At 40.2% G+C, this 22,721-nt stretch overlaps 1 protein-coding gene across 1 annotated transcript; it reads right to left on the reverse strand.

Annotated features, from left to right (window-relative positions):
• Positions 1-20,240: 20,240 nt before the first annotated feature.
• Positions 20,241-21,425, reverse strand: LOC147634822 (uncharacterized). Its single transcript, XM_086804010.1, has 2 exons — positions 21,203-21,425; positions 20,241-20,597 (listed from the first exon to the last, which is right to left on the reverse strand). Exons 1-2 carry the CDS (start codon positions 21,315-21,317, stop codon positions 20,437-20,439), a joined length of 276 nt encoding a protein of 91 aa, XP_086660136.1. The 5' UTR covers positions 21,318-21,425; the 3' UTR covers positions 20,241-20,436.
• Between the last annotated feature and the right edge of the window lie 1,296 nt (positions 21,426-22,721).

Consider the following 22,721-nt stretch of genomic DNA (forward strand, 5'->3'; position numbering starts at 1 on the left):
TAAAAAACCAAAAAAAAAATTTGACCTTATGCACTTGCGGTCGGGACGTCTTATAGATTCTGCCATAGTGCCTAGGGCACCTTCTAGAGTACCTACGCAGGAAAGTGGGACCCAATCAGTAGGAAATTTGGCAGATATTGCTGAAATCTTTTCCGAATCCCAATCGGATACCCTTTCCTCCAGAACAACTAGTTCATTGTCCATGGACAATCTAGGGCCGTCAAATAGTCATCCCTTAGCCCCAAATAGGACACCCGCAAGATCTTTTAATCCATTTGAAGCCGACACCATGGGGTTAACACTCAATGTGAGACTCCAATATGTCTACACAAATGCTCAAGGAGCTGAGATCTTTAGGGATCCACAGCAACGGTATCTTGTTATGATCGCAGACATTTTCTCAGAACTTGATAGAGCACCTCTAGTCAATGACCAGGGTAACATGTACATGGGTGGAGATGGTGTTCGCTACGAAGTCACCTACCATCCAGAAAATGTAGACAAATTAGGGGAGCTCTCTAAAACCGAGTTCTTTGACTTATCGAAGCTTTCCAACGCAAGGGAGTCTAGAGATGACTGGCTCATTGAGCCGGACATGCCTGGACCATCCAATGCCCAGTCCTCAAAGCCATCCAAAGATGATTTACTTCTTGTAGATCTAAATTTGGAAAGGGATAGGAAAGGCAAGAGCAAAATGGATCAGGGGGCTGAGAACCAATGGGAGTTTGTACGACAAATTCCAATGACAAAGGTCTTACAGGATGACCCACTTCAAGAGGTCTATAAGGACTCATTAGAGGGATATTATGCCACAACTAGAATGCCAGAGCTAGATCTTCCTCTAGCTCTTGTGGTGGTAGTTGAGAAGCTTGCAGGACACATGAACCGAATAATTGATAAATGGGCCAATGAATACCGAACCTTAGATTGGAAAGAGATTCGGAAGCTCACGTGGAAAGGACAACCATTATTCATGGAAGTGTTCTCAACAAATACAGCCAAACCAAGAGAGACAACCTTTTTTGGAGAAACTGTTGCTCCTCCCCTACGAGAGTTCACTAGAGAGGGACCCTCAACATCAAAGTGGACCACTGCTAGTAGCCCAACTCTAGCACCAAGATATAGCCCTACACCAATTGTGCGACCACCGGTCACACCACAATAACATCTTTCTCACTATGACAACCGGAGGAGAGGGGAGCCAACTAGGCCTCCCATAAATGCACCTCCTGAAATACGGGTGACAAGATCTTTGGAGGGGTTTGGTGAGGCTGGTAATAGGGGCCCCACACCAATTTTGGATACATGTGAACCATCTTACCACAGAGAGGAACAATTCCCACTGAGAGTGAGAGGCCGTAGGCCCTATGATGAGTATTCAAGACAAGTAAGGCCATCAACTCTTCAGAAACTGGTAAAGAAGTACAAAGGGTCGGGAGATCCATACGACCATGTAGCAGCATTTAGGCAAGCAGTTCGAGCTGAGCAAGTGGCTGACAAGCATACTCAAATTGAAGGATTTGGACTCACTCTTGAGGGAAAAGCCATTGCTTGGTTTCAGGCACTAGAGGCTTCAGACAAATCTTCTTTACGAGTTTTGGAAGAGAGATTCATTGCTGCTTTTTCCTTGATGGGAATTCAACATGACACGGTAGCACACATCTACTCTTTCAAGCAAGGCGAGAATGAGAGTGTTAGAGACTGTGTAAATAGAATGAAGCAGTACATTAATCGTTGCCCAGAAGATGAGAAGCCCGCCCAAAGTCAATTAATTCAACACTGCATACACATCTCTATGCGAAGAAGCACACAAATTTCAATGAGTATTGCCATGATGCTATGGATTTCACCGATAACTTCAAATTCCAAGATGGTTCTGGCCCTGAGGTGAAACCTAGAGATCAGTGGGGTGATGACCAAAGTTCAGGGTCTAGTGCGCTAGTAAATCCAGACCAGATAGCTAACCTAGTACTAAGGAGATTGGGACAGACCTATCGTCCACCCATGCATCCACAACAACAGCAGCGCAGAGAATGAGGAGTGTACTTCCTACAGGTCCTCATCTTTGTGGAGCATGTGGCGGTAACCATAAAACAGAGGAATGTAATACCTTTTCTCCTCTAGTCACAAACCAACCCACAAAGAAGTGGTGCCAAGCCTGTGCTTGGAACTTTACCCATACCACACAGGAATGTACTCACATTGCGAGAATGAGACAGGAACGTGAGCAGCCAAGGGGTGGAGTGGCTCCACAAATGTATCAACAGTATACTAATTTTGAACGTAAGCCACCGATGGCACAAGAGCAAGCACGACCTGTTCTTGGTGCTCAACCTCCTGCTCCTGGGACTGCTCCTGTGAGGGTTGTTGACTACGACAATTCAAATATGTGTAGAGACATGGTAAACCCAGGCTATGTCGAAGAGGAATACGTATCATATTCATCCAAAGAAAATCTCTTTGAAAGTCCTGCATACCCAAGCCCAGCACTGAGACTCAACCAGGGGAACAAAACTCTTTAATGTTGCTAGGCGGCTACCAACCTAGGACTCCAGGCCCCTCAGGTCAATGGCAGCCAAGGAAAGTAGAGTCCAAACTAATGGGCCCCTGTTATGAGTGCGGAGAACCCCATTGGGCTCGTGATTGTCCACATCGCTCAAGGCAAGCATCTCGATCCAATACAACAGTACAACAGTTTCCACCAATTGAAAGATATTGTCTAGGGTGTTGTGTAGAACACTTCCCAAAGGATTGTCTGCTGAAACTACATGAGGAAGGCACCTCTCAACCAAAGGTCTCACTCAACCTTGTAGGGGCAGTTCCATCACCACCTTCATCTGAGAATGAGGATGTCGTGCCACTTAGAGTCATGACTAGATCACAGACACGAAATGCCGAAATACAGACTGATAAGACACCTCGAACTAGGGATGCAAAGACAAATCTAGTGGATAAGACCCTACAGTCCAATAGAAAAAAAACCACTAGGAGGAAGAAGAACCGAAACAAGCAAACTAAAAGTGCATCCACTAGTTCTCAAGAAGCCTCTAAACAAAACATGAGGGATCAAACTTTTACATCCCAAGAAGTGCATGAGGAACATCAACCTCAACCTGGGCCTAGTGCTAAACAAGATGAGGCTAGTACGACTGAGGATAGTTCTGGGGGTTTTGTTTTTGTGGATAAAGTGAATGAGACTCTAGATGCCATCATTGACGCTCATAGAAGTCGCATTGCAGCTTTATCTGAGCTACCCAAGAAGCTTCAAGAATACCCAAACCCTCGTGAGGAGAAGATCAATCTAGCTGTACATCAGCAACTCATTAGGGAAGCTCAGACAATACTTGAGGGACCACCACCACCTATTCCTCGGGGCCCAACCTCTCTTAAGCCAACATTAGAAACCATACCGGAAGTATCATCAAGTCGGGAAATGAAAAGTGAGCTCATTTCACAAGCTCATAGCGAAAGGTCTGCACCAATTGACACCCAATTGAAAGGAGGTATTCTGCCACCACCTAGCCTTGTCTTCCCATGCAATGATGAAGTTATTGATGCTAATGAGGACATGGCAAATGAGATGTGGGCCGCAGTTCATGAGAAAGTTAATGAGAACATGTCCTCTATTAGTTCGCCTCCATTCTCTGAGGTGGATTTTACCAGGGACACGGAAAACAACTTTGGACGCCCAAGCATCCAGGAGGAAGTTCAAACAATTGTTTCTCCTAGAAGTAAGCATACAATGAAAACTTTACTATCATATCTGGGAGAATATGAGAACTGTTCTCAAACCTTGAGGATACCCTCCATGCATAAAAGGTTGACAAAGGAGAAGGATATGAGTATCGTGCAAGCTATTTTGTCAGCACCAGTGGCTTGTACCTTACCTTTGCTTGATTTGATAAAAATTCGACCTGAGTTGTGGAATGATCCACATGTTTGTCAGAGCAGGTATTGCTACAAAAGGGTCACCATGAGTGTACTATACACCCTGAGACAAAGCATGTTATGCCAGTCCTATCAACAAAGTAAGAAAATTTTGTGAGGACGATCAGGGAAATGCTACCCTCCCATTAGAAGTGCGAAAAGTAGTTTCAACTGCAATACTTGATAGTGGTGCAGGAGTGGGCATTGTGACAAGGTCCATTTGGGAAAAGTGGGGCAAACCAGCTATTAGCAGTATCAAGATGCGCTTGCAGCTAGCAGATGGAAGCTTAGAACATCCCCTTGGGCTGCTTGAGAACATATTGGTCACCACATGTGGGATTGAATATGAGCACACCTTTGCAGTAGTGGATTTTGGAAAACATCTAAACTATGAAGTGATATTGGGTAGACCATTCATGCGACAATTTCAAATGATTCAAGATTGGGGATACAATTATTTGTACCTCCGACATGATTCTGTCATCACAAGAGTCAACCTAAGGAATCACTCATATCATGATGTAACAAGGTCTCCAATAGATGAGTTTGATTCTGCTTCATCTGAGGGCTCAAGAGTTACATTGTTAGACGGGCGAGAAGATCAGTGGATGTGTGGAGCCTCATGTAGGGATTTCAACACTGAGAGACTTAAGGGTAATCAAAGTGTATCAGACGAGACATACATTCCACAACCCTTCCCTGAGCATTTAATTGATCCATTAGAATGGAGTCATGTCCTTGCAACATTATCAACCTGTGCTTTACCGAAGCCAATTCAATTTTGTGACTCAGATGGATATGATATTATTCCTATACGAATGGTACAACCACGTGCCCTTCTAGATGATTTGTACTATAGGGATACATCCACAACAGCTATGCATGTCGAGGAAGTCTTAGTGGAGGATTTAACACTCGAATTTGCTAATGATGCTGATAAGGAAGATGGATGGGACTCTGATTTTAGTAATGATGTGACAATCCCTGAGGAAGAGTTAGGAAAGGCACGCCTACTCTTGAGAGGAAGGGAGGTTCAAGTAGAGATCCCTCGAAGCCGACCTAAACGTAAATGCTGTAAGAACCATAAGAGAATCAGTAGACAAGATGAGCGGGAACAACGTGAGAGACTACAAAAAGAAAAGGAGGAGTCTAAGAGTGAACACTCTCGACCACCACCTCACTTCTCAGGAAAGAATGGATATCTATACTATGTCCAAGCACAAGATAGTATCAAAGACCAAGTAAAACGATCAGATGGATTCCAAGCAGGAGAAAAGCTAACAACTGTTAGCAAAACTCGTAAAAAAACGAAGAAACAAAAACCAAAACTCAAGTCTAAAACCGATTCAAAAGAGAGTGTCGGAAGTGCAAAGACAACGGTTGAACAAAAAAATCCGATGCAAGATGGCAAAGGAGAGCTCAAAACCGCATGGTCTTCAATGAGTGAAGACTCAAGTGGACAAGAACAAGGTCTCAATGTTCCTCCCAATTTCACACAGTACACTCTTCAAGATCGGAAGATTGTTCTTCAACAGCCCATGCGACAAAAACCAAGCATGCCAGGGGTTTCATACGATGGTCCAGAAGATGCAAAAAAGATTGATATTGCTAAGCCAGGAGAAGAGCCTCGCTATGTGTGGATTGCCACAGACTTGTCCTTAGATGAGGAGAAGTTATTAATACAAACAATAAAGGAGTATCGCGATGTTTTTGCTTGGAGTTATAAAGACCTCAAAGGAGTTGATCCAAGCATATGTCAGTATACAATTCCATTGCGAGAGGATGCAAAGCCCTCCAAGCAACGTCCTTATACTTACAATGAAAATTTCGCATGGAAGATAAAGGAAGAAATAGACAAGCTCTTAGAGGCAGAATTTATCTATGAGATTGAACACACTGAATGGGTCTCCCCTATTGTAGTGGTGCCCAAGAAAAATGGAAAACTTCGAGTATGTGTAAACCTCAAGAAGGTAAATGCAGCAACTGTACGTGATCATTACCCACTTCCAATCACGGATCATGTTCTGGAACGAGTTGCAGGGAAAAAAGCATATAGTTTCTTGGATGGATTCTCCGGTTACAATCAAGTGTCAATTGATCCAAAGGATCAACACAAGACAGCCTTTGCTACTGAAGATGGCATCTTTGCCTATCGTGTTATGCCATTTGGTCTAACAAATGCACCAGCAACCTTTCAGCGGTTAATGAGTCATGTATTCAAGGAGTACCTTAGGTAATTTCTTGAGATCTTCATGGATGATTTATGTGTTCACTCACAAGAGCGTGATGATCATATAGAATACCTCAGACTTGTGTTTCAAAAGTGTCAACTTTATCGTATATGCTTGAATCCTGACAAGTGCAAATTCATGGTAAGACAAGGGAAAATTTTGGGCCATATTGTTTCTCGCAATGGGATTTCAACAGATATGGATAAAATTGATGTCATTGTCTCATTACCTCGGCCTATCAACCCTAAAGGGGTACAAACATTCATGGGACATTGTGGCTATTACCGTAGATTCATCTACATGTACGCTGTCCTAGCCAGACCATTATATGCTCTTCTTATAAAGTTTAATTGGACTGATGAGTGTGAGGAATCCTTTGAAAAGTTGAAGCACGCATTAGTGACTGCACCCATCTTACGGGCACCAGATTGGAACCAAATCTTTCATGTCCATATTGATGCTTCAAACTTTGCAATTGGATGTATTTTGGCTCAATCGGGAGAACATAATAAGGATTTCCCAATCTCATATGCTAGTCGACAGTTGAACAATGCTGAGAAGAATTATACCACAACAAAAAGAGAAGGATTGTCCATGATATATACAGTGAAAAAGTTTCGCCATTACCTTTTGGCAAACAAATTCATATTTTTTGTGGACCATCAAGCATTGCTATATTTGGTGAATAAACCTTGTGCAACTGGAAGGATTGTGAGGTGGTTTATCATCCTTCTTGAGTTTGATTTTGAAGTGGCAGTTCGAAAAGGAACAACTCATCTAAGGGCAGATCATTTGTCTCGAATCACCTCTGGCGAAGCTCCTGTGGGCGTGGATGATGATATGTTAGATTCAACACTTTTCCTTGTAGAGACAGCTCCTAGATGGTCTGAATCCATTTTAGAAATTTTGACAAGTGGGCAGATACAACTAGCGGGTCCTAATGTGGACCTATGGCGACCATTCAAGTTAATCTCAGGAAGATTATATCGTCAGGGTAATGATGGAGTGTTGCGGCTTATACCTAACCCCGACCAATATGAGGAGATCTTGGAATGGGCACATGCAGGTATCGATGGAATCCATGTATCAGCTACTACTTGTGTGCGACGTATATCTCAAGATGGGCAATGGTGGCCTACCATGCATGCGGATGCTGAAAAATTTGTTCATAAATGTGCTTCATGTCAAATTCAACAGCCAATTCATAATGTCACATTATTCCAAATTTCAACTACACCAAGTTGGAGTAAGTATCTTGTGGACTATCTTCAGCATGGTCATATGGATCAAAAAATTCCTAAACATCGAAAGCATGCTATTAAAGTTGAAGCGGCAAACTATATGCTGATAGAGGGCCAACTCTACAAGAGGGGCAAGGATGGCAACTTACGCACGTGTGTATGTGAAGCTGACTACTTGAAAATCTTGACTCATGCACATGCAGGTGTTGGGGGTGGACACTTTTCGGGCAATACCACAGCTAAGTTGATTAGGTGGTCAGGGCTTTGGTGGCCAACCTTACAAATGGATGCCAAAGAATATGTGAAACGTTGTGACATTTGTCAAAGGACCAAACCTCCCATCACAAAGGACAATATGCCATTGCGGCCTATGTTAAGCACACGTGCTTTTGCAAAATGGGGTATTGATTTTGTCGGTCCCATTAAACCTCCAGCTCATCACACGCATGCGAAATATATTATAGTCGCAACAGACTATTTGACCAAATGGATAGAGGCAAAGGCTACAGTCAAAAATGATGCCAGAACCACAGCCAAGTTCTTGTATGAGTACGTGTTTACACGCTATGGCTTACCTATTGAGATCATTAGTGATCAAGGTGTGCACTTTGTAAATGAGGTCATAGAATTTTTGCTTCAAGAATTTATGGTAATTCACAAGCGTTCTGCACCCTATCATCCCCAGACCAATGGACAAGCTGAGAGTACTAACAAGATTCTCTGCACAGCACTCACAAAGATTGTTGAGGGACATAGGACTGATTGGGAGAAAAAGTTGCACTCAGTTCTTTGGGCATATAGGACAGCCTATAAAACATCTGTGGACACGACCCCATTTGAGCTTGCTTTTGGGCTAGACGTAATTCTTCCCATTGAATTTCTTGTACCTACTCTACGAGTAGCTAAACAATTGGATTGGACTGGTCATGAGCTTTCACAACGCGTTGACGAATTGGAAAATCTTGATGAGACCCGCTTATTGGCGGTAATGGGGATGTATGCTGAGAAGAGGAGACAGAAGCAATGGTATGATAGAAGTGTAACAACTGGCCGATTCAAAAAAGGAGACCTCGTGCTCTTGTACACACTTAAGAAGCATAAGAGAAAGCTCAAAAAACGTGGCCTAGGACCGTTTGTGTTTAATGAGCTTACTCCAAGTGGTGCAGTGCGTTTAGAGACACTAGAAGGTGAGCAAATGCCTAACTTCATTAATGGAAGTCGTCTCAAGAAATACAATGAACCATTAACTGAAGCCATGCTTCAACAGATGCATGCTGCACAAACACGGAAAGAATCACTTGATCTACTTAAACGTCAGGCTCAAGAGGAGGCTAAAGCTAGAGTTGCAAAAGCCAAGGAGCGTCGCAAAGCTTCTATGTTGGCCCTACAGTTGGCTACTGATGAACCATATGTCGATCCATTCAATATTCAAGTGTGCCTTCATCTTCATGAGACTACCTACTTCGTCTCTGCCTTAATTGATTCTGGTGCAGATTATAATGTTCTCTCGTTTGACACATGGAAAGCCTTGGGACAACCACCACTTGTGCAAATTCCTGTTGACTTACGAAGTTTCTCAGGTGAAGATAACCCTATAGAGGGAAAATGTGTCATTATGATGTCCATCCAGGATCACCAGATGTCAGTGCCCTTTTATATGGCAAGTAAGTCCAAGGCAGTAGTAGAGGCTGTTCTCGGTAGATCGTGGTTAAGTGCTACCAATTGCTCATTAGATTGGAAGAATAGACAATACAAGTTGCAAATTGATTCTGATTGCATCTTGGGATCTGCTACTCCACGAGCTTTATCGTGTCAAAAGGGTAATGTTTCTACCTTACACAACCCACTCTCAAAATCTGCTCTTGAAGCTCCAAAACAAATGATGTGGATAATTGATGAGTACTCAAGTGAGGGCCATGGCTGGCATGTTCCAACTACTCTAGTTGCTGCTCAAAGAAGGCCAGGCAAGAAGGAATTATCAATTTGGCTACCCAAAGACGCGTACAAACTTGTACCATCTAGTCCAGTTGCTAAGCCTCCTAAAAAGCACATCATTTCCAAGCCTAAACCTCGGATTGTTACTCGGGTCCCAAAACATGTTCTTAAAGCACAATGCTATTATGAGGGGGCAACAGCAATTTGGCTTCCAAAATGCCATGGTTTGCTAGGGGTAAAAGAGTGTTTCAGAAAGATTCCAAGAGCCACCCTTGATTTTCCATATCAGTGGGTGCAAAAGAACTCAACACAAACTCTTCAAGATAGGATAGGTGGTTGTGATAGCACCTACAAATCTACTTGTGTTGATCTTCCTAAAACATGTATTGAAACACCGGTTGTCCCAATGTCTCCTTGTTACACAATTCAACCATCAACTTGTGTACCTAAGACAAGTCCAAATGAGTCTCATTTGAGCATAGATTCTAGCATTTCAATGCCTAAATCCTCTTATCTTGCTCAAATTCCAAGACAATTGCTAAAATTCCCACCTCTTAAAAAGGATATACCTAAAACCAAAGATAAGGCATTAACACTACAATTGAAGCTCTTTGGTAGATCAATGTTTGAATAATGTGGTTCCTTATGCCTTTAAAGGATTGTGTTCTTTTTGAGATAATCTTGTTTTTGATTGGAAGTGTAATGATGGATATGAGTGTTCTAAATTTCATTGTTCTACGTCCAGATAACTCCTGATGGATATTTGGCGAGATACATGTCCACCAAGCATTGACCCTGATAGTACTCGACCTGATCATCGCGGGGGTTATAGTGCTCCTCCGTTTCAAACTCATTCTAGGTACTTCTATGCTCCCTTAGGTGAAAATTGCTGTGGGCATCACTTTGTCACGTTATTCTATCAACAGCATCACCCATTTCCACATTGTCAAGAGTGTGCACGGCTCGTATTAGGAGAAGCTTCACATATTTGTTGGATATGCCGCTCTTACTTTAGACGATATGGCACGGGCTTAATGAAGCAAATTGTGGGAATTACACCCCAACGCCATAATCTTCTTAATGTGAGAATACCAGAGAGAGGACCAAATCAACGTAGATTACCTGAGGAGGTTCAAGCACAACAATGGAGGGATACAAGCTTAAATGACTTGCAACCACCGATCTTGCAAGCCCTCCTCCCCCAAGCCTCAACATGTCAATATTGGATCAATATGAGTACCTATATTGCACAGTTCCAAAATCGAAACTGTCTGCTTAACCTTCCCATAGAACCAATGCCATTTTAGTGAGGAAGCACTCCTTCCTCTACCACCTTCTCCAGAGGCCGGTTTTTGTGAGGGGTTGTCCCTGCATCCTGAGGAAATTGATACCATCTTTCCAGCAGACGTGGACACGGATCCACCACCAGCGCAAGGGTAAGCACATCGACTCCACAATAAGATCGACAAGCCAGGGTACTTTTCTCCCACTGGGTTTTTCCCCTCGGCTATATTCGGTGATTGGCACCAATAACAAATTTTATTCCTTTATTTTCTTTTCTTGCTTGTTAATAAAAATTTTGCAGAGATCTCCGCTAAACAAGAGCATCAAACACGCCCCAATAGTCCACCTATCGTGCACACAAATTAGGAAGGGGGGAGACATGCTACGCCTACAAAGACCGAGGAGGAGCAATCTGCACAAAATCAGCAATTCATCAATGCAAACGAACAACATCAAAACGGGCACTACAACAGGTGTATTCAAATCTTAATCTTTTGTTCTTATTGTGCTTTTATCTTTTGGATATATAGTTTGCATGTTCACACAATATTGGCTGGTTTAAGTTTTTGATTAATTGTTAAAATATGGTGAGTGAATTATAGATTCTTAGTGAACTTAGTAGAAGATATTTCTATTTAAAGACAGTGTAGGATATATACCAATGGAGTATGCCAAGTTCTTATGCTTTCAAGGTATATTAGTTATCCCTAGTGGTAGCTACCTCTTAGGTATGAGCTAGGTGCTAGGAGTAATAAAAATTTATGAAAATATACCCTAAAAAAATATATACAAAGTGAATTGAGACATGACGTGTCTACAGCCATGAGGAATGCTTGGTAGGACCTGGGGTTGTCTTAGCACCTTGGGGCCGATGCCTTGGTTTCCATGGGGTGAACACTGACGTCTAAAAGCTTCAAAAAAAGACCTTCAAGGAATCTATCGCCTTGATAGATGTTGGTAGGACTCTGGGGTATATTATGGGCCCTCGAGACCGATGCCCTCATCTTCATGGGGTACTCCTTATGTCATAAAAGAAAGAAAAAGGGTCTGTCGTCCTTTAGCGGTTTTTAGATTCTCTTGGCAGAGGTCTCTTGGCCATTGCTTGGGTCTCATTGGGATGGAACCTTAATCTTTATCACCTTCTACACACACATCAAAAAAAAAAAAGAGTTCCAATCACCTTTGCTCATATTTAGGAGTAGGTTTGCCACTTAGGAATAACTTAAATACTTGTAGGACATTGAGACTGCGGTCATAACTGGCGGTGTACAAGCACACTTGCCTTTGCATAGCACTATCTACCACTTGGTCTCACTTTGACTAGACTTTACTCACCTATTTTAGTACTCTTTAAAACTTTAATCAGCCTTTCACTTGTATGCTCACATGTGGAATTGTCATTGCTGTTTTTTCTTTTCTTCTTTTCTTTTCTTTTTTTTCAATAAAGGCTTTACTTATGTCCATTGTTTTTTTTTTTTTGCAGCTCGTGCTCCTACTGCGCTCGAGGACGTGCGCAAAATAGGAAGGGGGGAGTGTTGCATGACGAGATCAATGCAAGGATGCAACAAAAAAGACACTTAGGGCTCTTGTAAAGAGTTCCAAGTTGTAGATGAATGTGGGAGAGGGCTTGACAATAATCCCACATGGGAACTTTTGGGAGTTTTAGAGTTTTTGTATAAAAAGTGGCTCATTTGAGAGCTAGAGGACTCTTTGGTCATTTGGTTGAGAGGCTCATAGAGAGAGCTTGCTCCATAGCTCCTTCTCATGTGCTCTCCCAAGACTCTCCATCTCCATTCTTGCTTCAATCTTGTACTCTCTATTCTCTACATTTTCAATGATATGAGGTTATGGTCTACACACTTGCTAATCTAGATTTCTTAATGATGTTTTGATGCTAAAATCTGATTTGTGAATTGTAGAGTGCATGTGATGAAGCTTGTGCATGAAATGATGTGTAGTTGAGGCTTGTGTGATAGCTCTTTGCATGTTAGATTCTTTGCATAAGTTGCATTTTTATGCTTAAGTGTAGCCTAATCTTGATGCTTTGATTATGTTAGATTGATTGCTTGAGTGTTGAAGAAGGATTGAGTAGGACTAGAAGTCATTAGTGTGTGGTTAACTAATCTTCTCCCATTCGGGATAGCCTCTATGCGCTAACCGGGTTGCATTCACGGATTGACTAAGTGTGTGGGTTGGAGTGTAGCCTCCGCTATGCTATGATGTCCCAAACAATGGCGTCGCTCTTAATGGAAACCAAGGATACAATCAAGAAGATGAAGAAAGATCGCAAGAAGAGAACCAATAGAGGAATATTGTTTGTCTTAACACAAGGTTATTATTCTCCAGTGAGTTCTACCTTTTCTCCTACTCTTCTGTAGCCTTCAAATTCTTCATAATGACCTCCTTGTGGGTTGCCTCAGCTGCCTCTAGGTTTGCCTTTAACTTTTGTGTTGATGTATCTTTGACTTGCTTCCAGAGTGTAGTGTTTCGGTCATGGATCATATGTGTGGTTAGGAGATGGCATCGCCAAACTTTTTGTTCCTGCTCCCACATTGCATTGGTGCTGGCTTCTGTCTCCAGCCCACCAGTCAGTGGTGGGTTGAGCATCTCATTAAGCCCTTCTACTATTTCCTGCAAGAATTGGTAATCGATGTTTTGCAGAGGGAAGCAACCTGTGGTAGTCTTTCTTCGTCTTCCAATCTCATCCTCTTGCTTGGACATGACGGTTCTGGAGTTCTTTGTCTTTTGCTTGCTTCTAGGGGTTCCTGTACTTGGGATGTAGGTATTTCTTCACCTTGTCTTTCCTTAGCTTGTATGAGTGTTACTGGTTCTAGAGGTGTGTCTGCCAAACTGGAGTCTTTAAGAGGAGATAAGTCTGTAAATATGAGTTGGGCAGGGCTTGCTGGAGGAGTGATCTGTTCCTCTGTGGTCTAGCTGAGAATATTTTCCTTCAGAGCCTCTTGGTAGGTACGGATTTCTGTGGCCACTTCTTCCTCTAGTCTTTGTGACTCCACCAGCAACATCGGTGAGCACCCTTGGACCCATAACCACCATTGTGGGTGTGTCTGTGGAAGAGAGAGAGACTACAAAATATACAATTGAGCACATCCTTGATAAAGAAAGAGGACAATTATGTAGGCACATACAAGTGGAAATGAGAGTCCTTGGGAGTGAGCTCATGCATGAAGGAATTCCACTTGACCTTTGATGACTAGGCTTAATGATAATAAGAACTAGTACTAGGAGCTTATTCACATGCTCAAACCCGAGAGGACTAAGATCTTCTTCCATCAAGCTTCTATTTTTTAACTTTTTGGCTTCTTTTCCTTCGTGTTGTGGGCCCATAACCATTGTGGTGTGTGTATGAAAGAGAGAGAGAAACAAAAAGAGCCTACATGTAGTTGTGATTGTTTTGATGGTGTTGTGCACATTTGAGTAGATGTTTTGGCCACTTGCGGTGCATGAACATTGATCGCCCCTACTACTCTAAGTTGCACTATTAGAATGAAACACAATGGAAAGGCATATTGAAATGGAGTTGTCTTGCTAGATAGGTTGGTCTTGAGTTCGGTAACATCGCTTGCAAAGCACTGTGCACAAATTCTTGAGTGTGTCTTGATATGCCTTGCAGTTATTATTGTCTTCCTAGAGACCATGCCAATATTGCAAGATGTGTTATACATCTTGCAATATTGTCTTCCTAGAGACCATGCCAATATTGCAAGATGTGTTATACATCTTGGTAATCATAATCACCCTTATGAGGAGGGGCTATGCAGGTCCATTGAACAAAAAAAATAAGGAAAAGGTATTGTTTCATGCTAAAATAAACCATTTTACTACTATGAAGCAAATAGAGACAGCTATGGTTCAAGATGTCATTTTGGACATACTTATGGGGGATAAGAAACCTGGCAGTTCGGAGATTGGTAAAGATGACTTTTGCAGAGTTGCTTGAGTATGTCACTCTACTTTCCAATAAAAGGAGAATTAAAAGATGTTTGGAGTATGCTAAAAGAGCCAAAAGCATTACATCAAAGGGTTTTGAAGTGGTTCTTAAGCTCAAGAATAGACGCAAATATCCATTTATCTATAGTGTGCTTTTTCATGTGCACGTAAGTGAAGGACACCAACCCAATGTATTTAAAATGTCCACTAAAGGTCCTAGAAGTGGACTAGACTTTAGTAGCCATATTTGGTATTTGTATGTGAACACACTAGGACCAACCGGGGCACTTTTTACCTCTTTAGGAGGTTTTTTCCCTCGTGCTAGTATACACCCATCTTGGGGTATACTTATCTTTTTTGTACAGCACACATTCATGATCTGTCTATCATCTCATTGTGTGCTCCCTTGAGCTTCTCCACTATGTGTGCGTGTGTGTGTGTACATTCATGTTACCCTATTTCCAACAACTTGGCCAACATGATGAGACGAGGAGGAAATCTACAAGATATATGGGTTTATTTTTACCATATCCACAAAGTCCCTGGTTGGCCAACAATGTATGCTCATGTGTATGACCCTTATGTCTATGAGCATTAACTATAGCTACATGTGAGTTCAAATTTAAGGATAGGTATGCACAAATTAAATTTTGGAAGATGCTAAATAATGTGGTGCAAGAGAATGGATATGGAATACTAGAATTCATAGGGTTCATGGCTTATGGGGCAAACGCCAATTGAAAATTTCCTTGGATGCACAAGTTGTTCATGAGGCCATTATTTTATGCAATGAATCCCACATCTTTTACGTCAGTGTACTAAAGGGTCCAGAAAAATGATGTGACCTACTCTGTGTCAATAGCAGACTTTCCACGATGCACATGTAAAGGGTTTCAAAAATGAGAGAAAGTGCATGGCATACATGCCATATAAGCACTTATACTTCATATACTTGCAGGTCTAGGCTTGGATTCATTGGCTCATAAGTTTATGCACCAAGCAGCACTAACCAAGGTGGAGTTGCTTCAGGCCCTCAGTTGGCAAAAGATGCAATGTGCCTGCATGAGGGGATGATTTTTTGGGTGTCACTTTTCGAAATATAGCACCTTGATATATTTTTGTTTGAAATATTGTTATACCCTTTGAATATAAAAATTTAGCTTGGATTAGCGTCCAAACTTCAATTTACTGTGGATGTGTTTTAATAGTGTGCAAGGAAACCAATGATCTAATGTTTTGTGGATTGGTTGGTGTCTAACTAAATCACTACTATACAAGCTAGATTAAAGGTTTCATGTGTTGAGAATTTAATGATGATTGTGAGTTGTTTGTTTCAAAATAGAGGAACATGCTCCCTTGGATGAAGAACTTTTGATAGTTCTCATGAGGAATAAATAATAATGAGATGGTACAATCAGTATTAGAATTCCTCTTTATCGATAGATTGGTTGGGTTCTTTGTATAGTATGAAATATGCCATAGCCTTTAAGGTGGAACTCACAAGTGTATACTTGCTAAACCTAGCTACACCACCTTAACCTTTACATCCAAATCAGGGAAAACCATTCTCCGAGCAAGTTTTTTTTGGGAAAAGGGAAAAGCCAAGCGAAACCCGCCAAACAATCTAATGATGTTTACTCCAAGTAGTCTATGGATCTGTACACCATCACCATAACTACATTTGTTTACGATAATAGAAGAGGTCAAACATAATCTAGCTTGTATAGCAGTGATTTAGTTTAAGTAGTCTTGGGATCTATACACTAGGGGTCTATCTACTTGTTTTCTTTGATTGATGACTATAGTCCAAAGATTTGGGCATATTTTCTCAAGAAGCAACCATACAACTTTGAAAAGATTCCGGAATGACTTCGTTTAGTCCAAGCAAAAACAAGTGTAGAAGGTGAAAAGCTAAAAACATATTAAAAAGGTGAGCTCACATCAAAGGTATTTGATGCTTTTTGTAAAGAAGCATGGAATTACATACCACAACTCATAATCTACAATAAAATGGAGCTACCAAATTGTAAGAATCAAACAATTACAATGAAAAAATTTAGGGTGTGCCCTAGTTGCATGGGCTGGGCTGAACTAGGAAATGGCCTAAGGTTAAAGATACTAAGGTTAAAGGTCGTCATTAATTCAAGTACTGTTATAATATAAAAATGGTTTGTGTGAATATAATGATATGAATTAATGTAAGTAGAGAGAGAGAGAGAGAGAGAGAGAGAGAGATGCACAAAAGAAATCTTTTATTCCAATCAAATAAAGGTGATGTTCAAAAGTAACCGAGATGTAGCATTGAAAGTTTGCCACATTCCGAGATTCCAAGATTAAAATATATGGTTTTTAAAATATTTGTTTAAAAGTAGACCGAGATGTAGCATTGAAAGTTTGCCACATTCCGAGATTCCAAGATTAAAATATATGGTTTTTAAAATATTTGTTTAAAAGTAGACCGAGATGTAGCATTGAAAGTTTGACAAGCTCCCAAGATTAAAATATAGTTTTTTAACTTTCAATTTCAATGCATATTATTTGATCACTTAAGAGAAATACAATATAAGCAAGGTTTTTGGAGAATTTCTACAAGAAAATTAACCATCTAATGTTAGAAAAATACAAAGTAATGATAAATGCATTTCCATACATTAATCGCGTCACATGTTAGACAATTATAAAAGAATGTGGCTGTAAAATTTCTCTTGGGTATGTGTAATGATACACATTCTAACATACTTATTTGAAGAGGTGGTTTTACAAAATTTGAACTTTCAAAGATTAGTAACCACAACTTTTCGCTTGATTTAAAATGATAACCATGGTAATAGTGAAAGACCAAAAAAGGATTGCTCATGAGAGCACTTGTTTGCTACTTTGACAAACCTACTATTCTAATAGGGACATACAAGTCCAAACAAAGGTTAATGCTCATGAGATGAACCTACTATTATAATAGGGAAATACAAGTCCAAACAAAGGGTAATGCTCATAAGAGTTCCTATTTGATACTTTGACATAAGATGACAATTTATAGCTACTAATAGACAAAAAGGACAATGAATATTTAGCAAGTGGATGAAAGAACATATTTTGGAAAGGTTTTTATAGCCTCTAAAGGAATTAGGTGAAAATTTTAATATGCTAGAGAATCACATTCAAAATTCATTAACCACCACATACTTCGAATCAACATGATTTTTGCCATTATATATAAATAAGGCAAGAAATTCTTCACTTCATTTAGGCCAATCTATCAACTATAAAGTTTTAAAGGCATTGTGAGGGGAAGTGTAGATTTACAACACACTCAATATTAGATTAAATCTATACTCATGTTACAATGACATACAAAGCCAATCAACATGTAGGAAAGAAATGTGAAAGTTTAGGATGACAAGAAAAGAAGAATGTCTCCTCAAATTCAACAAATTTAGCATTCATGGAAGAATGCACATGATTAATTTGTTGTTCTACAATTTTGGTAGATAACACTCAAAATCCATTCATACTATGAATCCATGATATGTTTCATACTAAGAAGTTCATTGATCAAAGCCAATCCTCCTACTCATACCATAAAAGGGAGTGGATGATGATGTTATATTAGCATAGTTTCACATGCAAGCAACCATACCCACTCCATAAGGAAGTGTGAGGGGAAAACCAAAGAATTAAATGTGAAGTGAACTTTGACGAGTGTGAGGACCTACCACTCATCTCACACACGGGAAACAATACAAACTACACCAAGTATACTATTCCATCTACCTTGTAAGTGTATCATAAATGTGAGACCAAAGTTTTGAATGTGAAGAACTGCTCCATGTACCTTGCAAATAGAAGGGCAATGTCAAACCAAAATTTTGAATGTGAGGTAACCCTAAAGTACTATTCCATCTACCTTTCATGTGAGGTAACCATAAAGTACTATTCCACCTACCCTTCAAGTGGAAGGACAATTAGTATAAGACCAGATTTTTTAATGCTAGGTGAGCATATGGTACTATTCCATGTACCTTGGATGTGGAGTAAGAATAAATGTGAGACAAAAGTTTTGAATGTGATGTAGACAAAAACACGTGTTGAAAAATATTTTTGATTCTTTTAATCTTTTGGTGAGAACTAAAAGATTGTAGAAATATGTTACTCCATCCCTTTTGAAACCAATATCACAAATCTTTTGGTTTTGGAATTCTTCATTACATGCCACAAAGTTTTATAATTGTCTTTGACTATAGGATTTTGAACTACTTATTTGAACTCTAAGAATCTCCAAAAACCATTTGAATTTTTCAATAAACAAATCTATATTTTGAAACAATGTATTACATTAGGTATATAACTTACAAGTTTTAGTGTTGATCTCAAACAATGTATTACATAATGACAATGAAATTATGGTGCATGGAATTAGAGTTTATGAACCATTTTTTATGGTGCTTTTATGGCTCTTAAGAAAGCCACACAAATAAGGCTTGTAACAAATTCTATGAAGAATTTGTAATAAGAATGGTAAAAGATGAAATTTCCATTTTTTTCATGAAGGCCATCTTTTGGTGCCTTTGCCTACTTTACTCTTTCAAGTCACAAAGAAAGTTGCATATCACAGCTTGTAAGAAACTCCAAGAAAAAGTTGAACATACATGTGACTTGTAAGAAACTTCAAGAAAAAGGTCACAAAGAAAGTTGAGAATGCATGACTTGTAGGAAACACCAAGAACAAAAGAGAAAGATTGTAACGAACATGGCTTTACATCTTTTCAAGGCCTACAATGGCTAGAAACTACCAATCAACCTTGCAAATTTCATAATCATAAAGCCATCTATTCAAGGCCTACAATGGCTGGAAACTACCAATCAACCTTGCAAATTTCATAATCATTAAATCTAAAAGTGATTCGCTATGGGAATAATTTCCAACATGCATTTACTTTATATGAAACATCTTAAAATGCCCAGGGCCAAATTTAAAAATGGCCCAATTTTTCAAGGCCTTTCCTAGTCTTAGAGTACTTTGAAACATGCGTCTAGAAATGTTTTCTTGTGTGCATTTCTATGATTTTTGTGTTACACAACCATGCATCTACGAATGATTTCTTCAGTGGATTTCAATTATTTTGGTGTGACAAGTCATGCCTGGGGTCAAATTTGAAGAATAGCCCTAGAACTATGTTTTGAGGGCAAGAATTCATCCCCTTCTTGTGCTCCTTATATTTATGTTTTGAGAGCTACAATTCATCCATCATTTACCCTTGTTATATTTAAAGGGTAGTAATTTCCAACAATCAAGACGTTTCTTCACCCATTTTTTTTCTTCTTGTAAGGGGTTAACTCTCATCTTTGAGCTAGTGTGTTAAAGCTGATGATCCTTGAGGTAAAGTGTGCTAAAGTTGAGGGCATCGAAAATTTCATCTTGCAAGGCTAGGGATAGAGTTAAGATTGTTAAGACTAAATGTATGGTGGGCCTTGAAATATCTTGAGGCTACACAAAAACGTTTCATAGGCCTTGAAATGTCATCTCTTTGTCCTAGGGGCAAGGTATAAGCTCAAGGCATTGGAGAGAGAGAGAGAGAGAGAGAGAGAGAGAGAGAGAGAGCATAAGCATGCACATGTCCATGCCTATCAAAATGTTTTCTTGTGCATGCACATACCCTTATCACATCTTATACCCTTTGCAAATACCCATTTATATCCCTCTAAGATCCGATCCCTGAGTATGTTGTCATGAGTATGGACATGCCCTTCATATCGTGTATTATCTAAGCAAAGTAGTCTTTCTACAACGATCAGTAGCATGCCCTCCTCTCAAATATAACATGCTTTTTTTTTTTGCAATAATTTAACGCATACTTAAGAAAAAGTCCGATCTAGAACTGCAAATCACAAAGCGCTTCAATTATCTTAGATTCAGGCTGAACCGCTTTTTGTTTTTTGGAGGGCTGATTCTTGTGGAGCATGGTCCACATGACATGCACATCTTCATAGCCACAAGATTGCACATGATAGTATAATTTGGAAAACCCCTCACCTGAAAAAAAAAACTAGGTTATTAGTACATGCTTAAATGCTACTCTTTGGTTCTTACAAGGGGTTTAAAAAAAAGGAAAATACAAGCTATTTATTAGTATACGATTTTGTTGTTGAGAAGAAAATAACATTAGAAATAAGCAAGGCTAATATTAGTCACCCCTTGCTTAGCAGTACGTTTAACCTTAAAACTAGATTATTAACAGGATGCTATATTGTTCCTTGTTGATTCACCCTAACAACCTGCATGTTATTAGAAGCTTCCTATTTTTGAAAATTCTGTGCCTATCATTGATTTTCTTATAAAATAGGGCAGCAAATTAAATGCTCCTCAACTCTGTAAGAGGCAAGCTTTCTGAAGACATTTAGATGTCAAGATGCATGGCTTCTAGACTGAATACCAAGATGCATGCTAATCACAGAAAATTAACTACTAAGACCAGATTATTGATAATGTTGCTTGAATTTAAATCTCTGTCAAGACAGCAAGACAGTAAGAGGTAATCATACATGCGCAAAGCATCAAGAGAGAGATCTAAGCTCATACAGGAAAAGAACTTGATCTCAAGAGCCTACAGAAAAAAGGGATGTGCAAGGGGAGGGTACCGCGGCGGCGACGACTGCAGAGGCGGTGCAAGCTGGAGGAGCTCCACGCTCGGCGCAGCGGAAGGACGAGGAAGCGGCGCAGCGGAAGGACGAGGAGGCGGCGCAGCCAAGCCATCAGTGGGAAGAGCAGGGCGGGCGAGAGAGAGAGAGAGAGGAGAGCGGTGCTCTCTTCCGCAACGAATTTACTCTCAGAGTGGGCTGCTCGCCATAGCTCTCATGCAAAAAAAAAGTAACACCACCACCTCGGCACTAGTAAAGTGACGGCCCCACGTGTCACCCTCTCATTGTTTTCCTCGCACGTGTTTTGCCAGCACAACCACTTAATCTGCTCCAGCGTGGTGCCCCCATGGCACCTTACCTGCCTGCCACGCAAGGCTGCCGACTGACGTCGTTTTCACGCTTCGACAACCTTTGTTTTTCAACAAACCACCACGCTTTAATAATTCAACCAAAAAGCCTTCACTCCATCGCTCCTCTTTTCCTTTTTCTTCTTACCTCCTCTACCCACCTTAGGCAAGGGGCTCTCTTTTCCTTTTTCTTTTCACCTCCTCTACCCACCTTACCCCTGAGAAGATCTCTCTCTCTCTCTCTCTCTCTCTCTCTCTCTCTCTCTCTCTCTCTCTACCCACAGTAGAGGCAACTCTCTCTCTCTCTCTCTCTCATTCTCTCTCTCTCTCTCTCTCTCTCTCTATCTATATATATATATATATATATATATATATATATATATATATATAGATAAATATATATATATATACCCACCTTACCCCTAAGTAGAGGCAAGTCTCTCTCTCTCTCTCTCTCTCTCTCTCTCTCTCTCTCTCTCTCTCTCTCTCTCTCTCACACACACACACACACACACACACACACACACACACACACACACACAAAAGCACATTAGATATATCTCATGGCATGTGTGTAGGTCTATGTCATGATCTCATTTTAAAAATTGTATGGATATTAAGTAGAATTAAAATGGCTTACGTGTGTATGTGAAACAATCTTTTGAGCCATCATCCATCAACAATCTTTTGAGTCATCATCCATCAACAACAGAAGATTGAATCACCAAAATTTATTTCTCCTTTTTTCCAATCAACCCAAATACTAGTGTTGCTCGCTTCCTTCATCTCTAGTAAAAGTGTCACCCACTTGCTCACAAAGGAACCAACTCAAGATATTTATACTTGAAAAGGAATAATAGATATTTGCACACTTTATACATTAAACAAACCTATACTATGTTAGCATGTCCACCTTTACAACAATCCTTTTGCATTTCAATGTAGAAGGGTTGAAGATATCAAAGCCACTCAAGATTGTGTGCAACTTAAGTGTCGTAGAGAGTGAGTTTTATTTGATATTTATGTACAACATCCCCCCATTACCCTCCCACCCCCCCCCCCCAAAAAAAAAGGAAACAAGAAAAAGAAAAGGTCACCTTTTCAGATATTCAACCACACAATGAGACCACCTTTTTCTAAGTTTTTTTACGTAAATCTTTAGAAATGTATTG

Source organism: Cibotium barometz, chromosome 10, assembly GCF_041138505.1.
Source record: "Cibotium barometz isolate CiBa-2024 chromosome 10, ASM4113850v1, whole genome shotgun sequence".
In the NCBI taxonomy this organism is placed as follows: domain Eukaryota; kingdom Viridiplantae; phylum Streptophyta; class Polypodiopsida; order Cyatheales; family Cibotiaceae; genus Cibotium; species Cibotium barometz.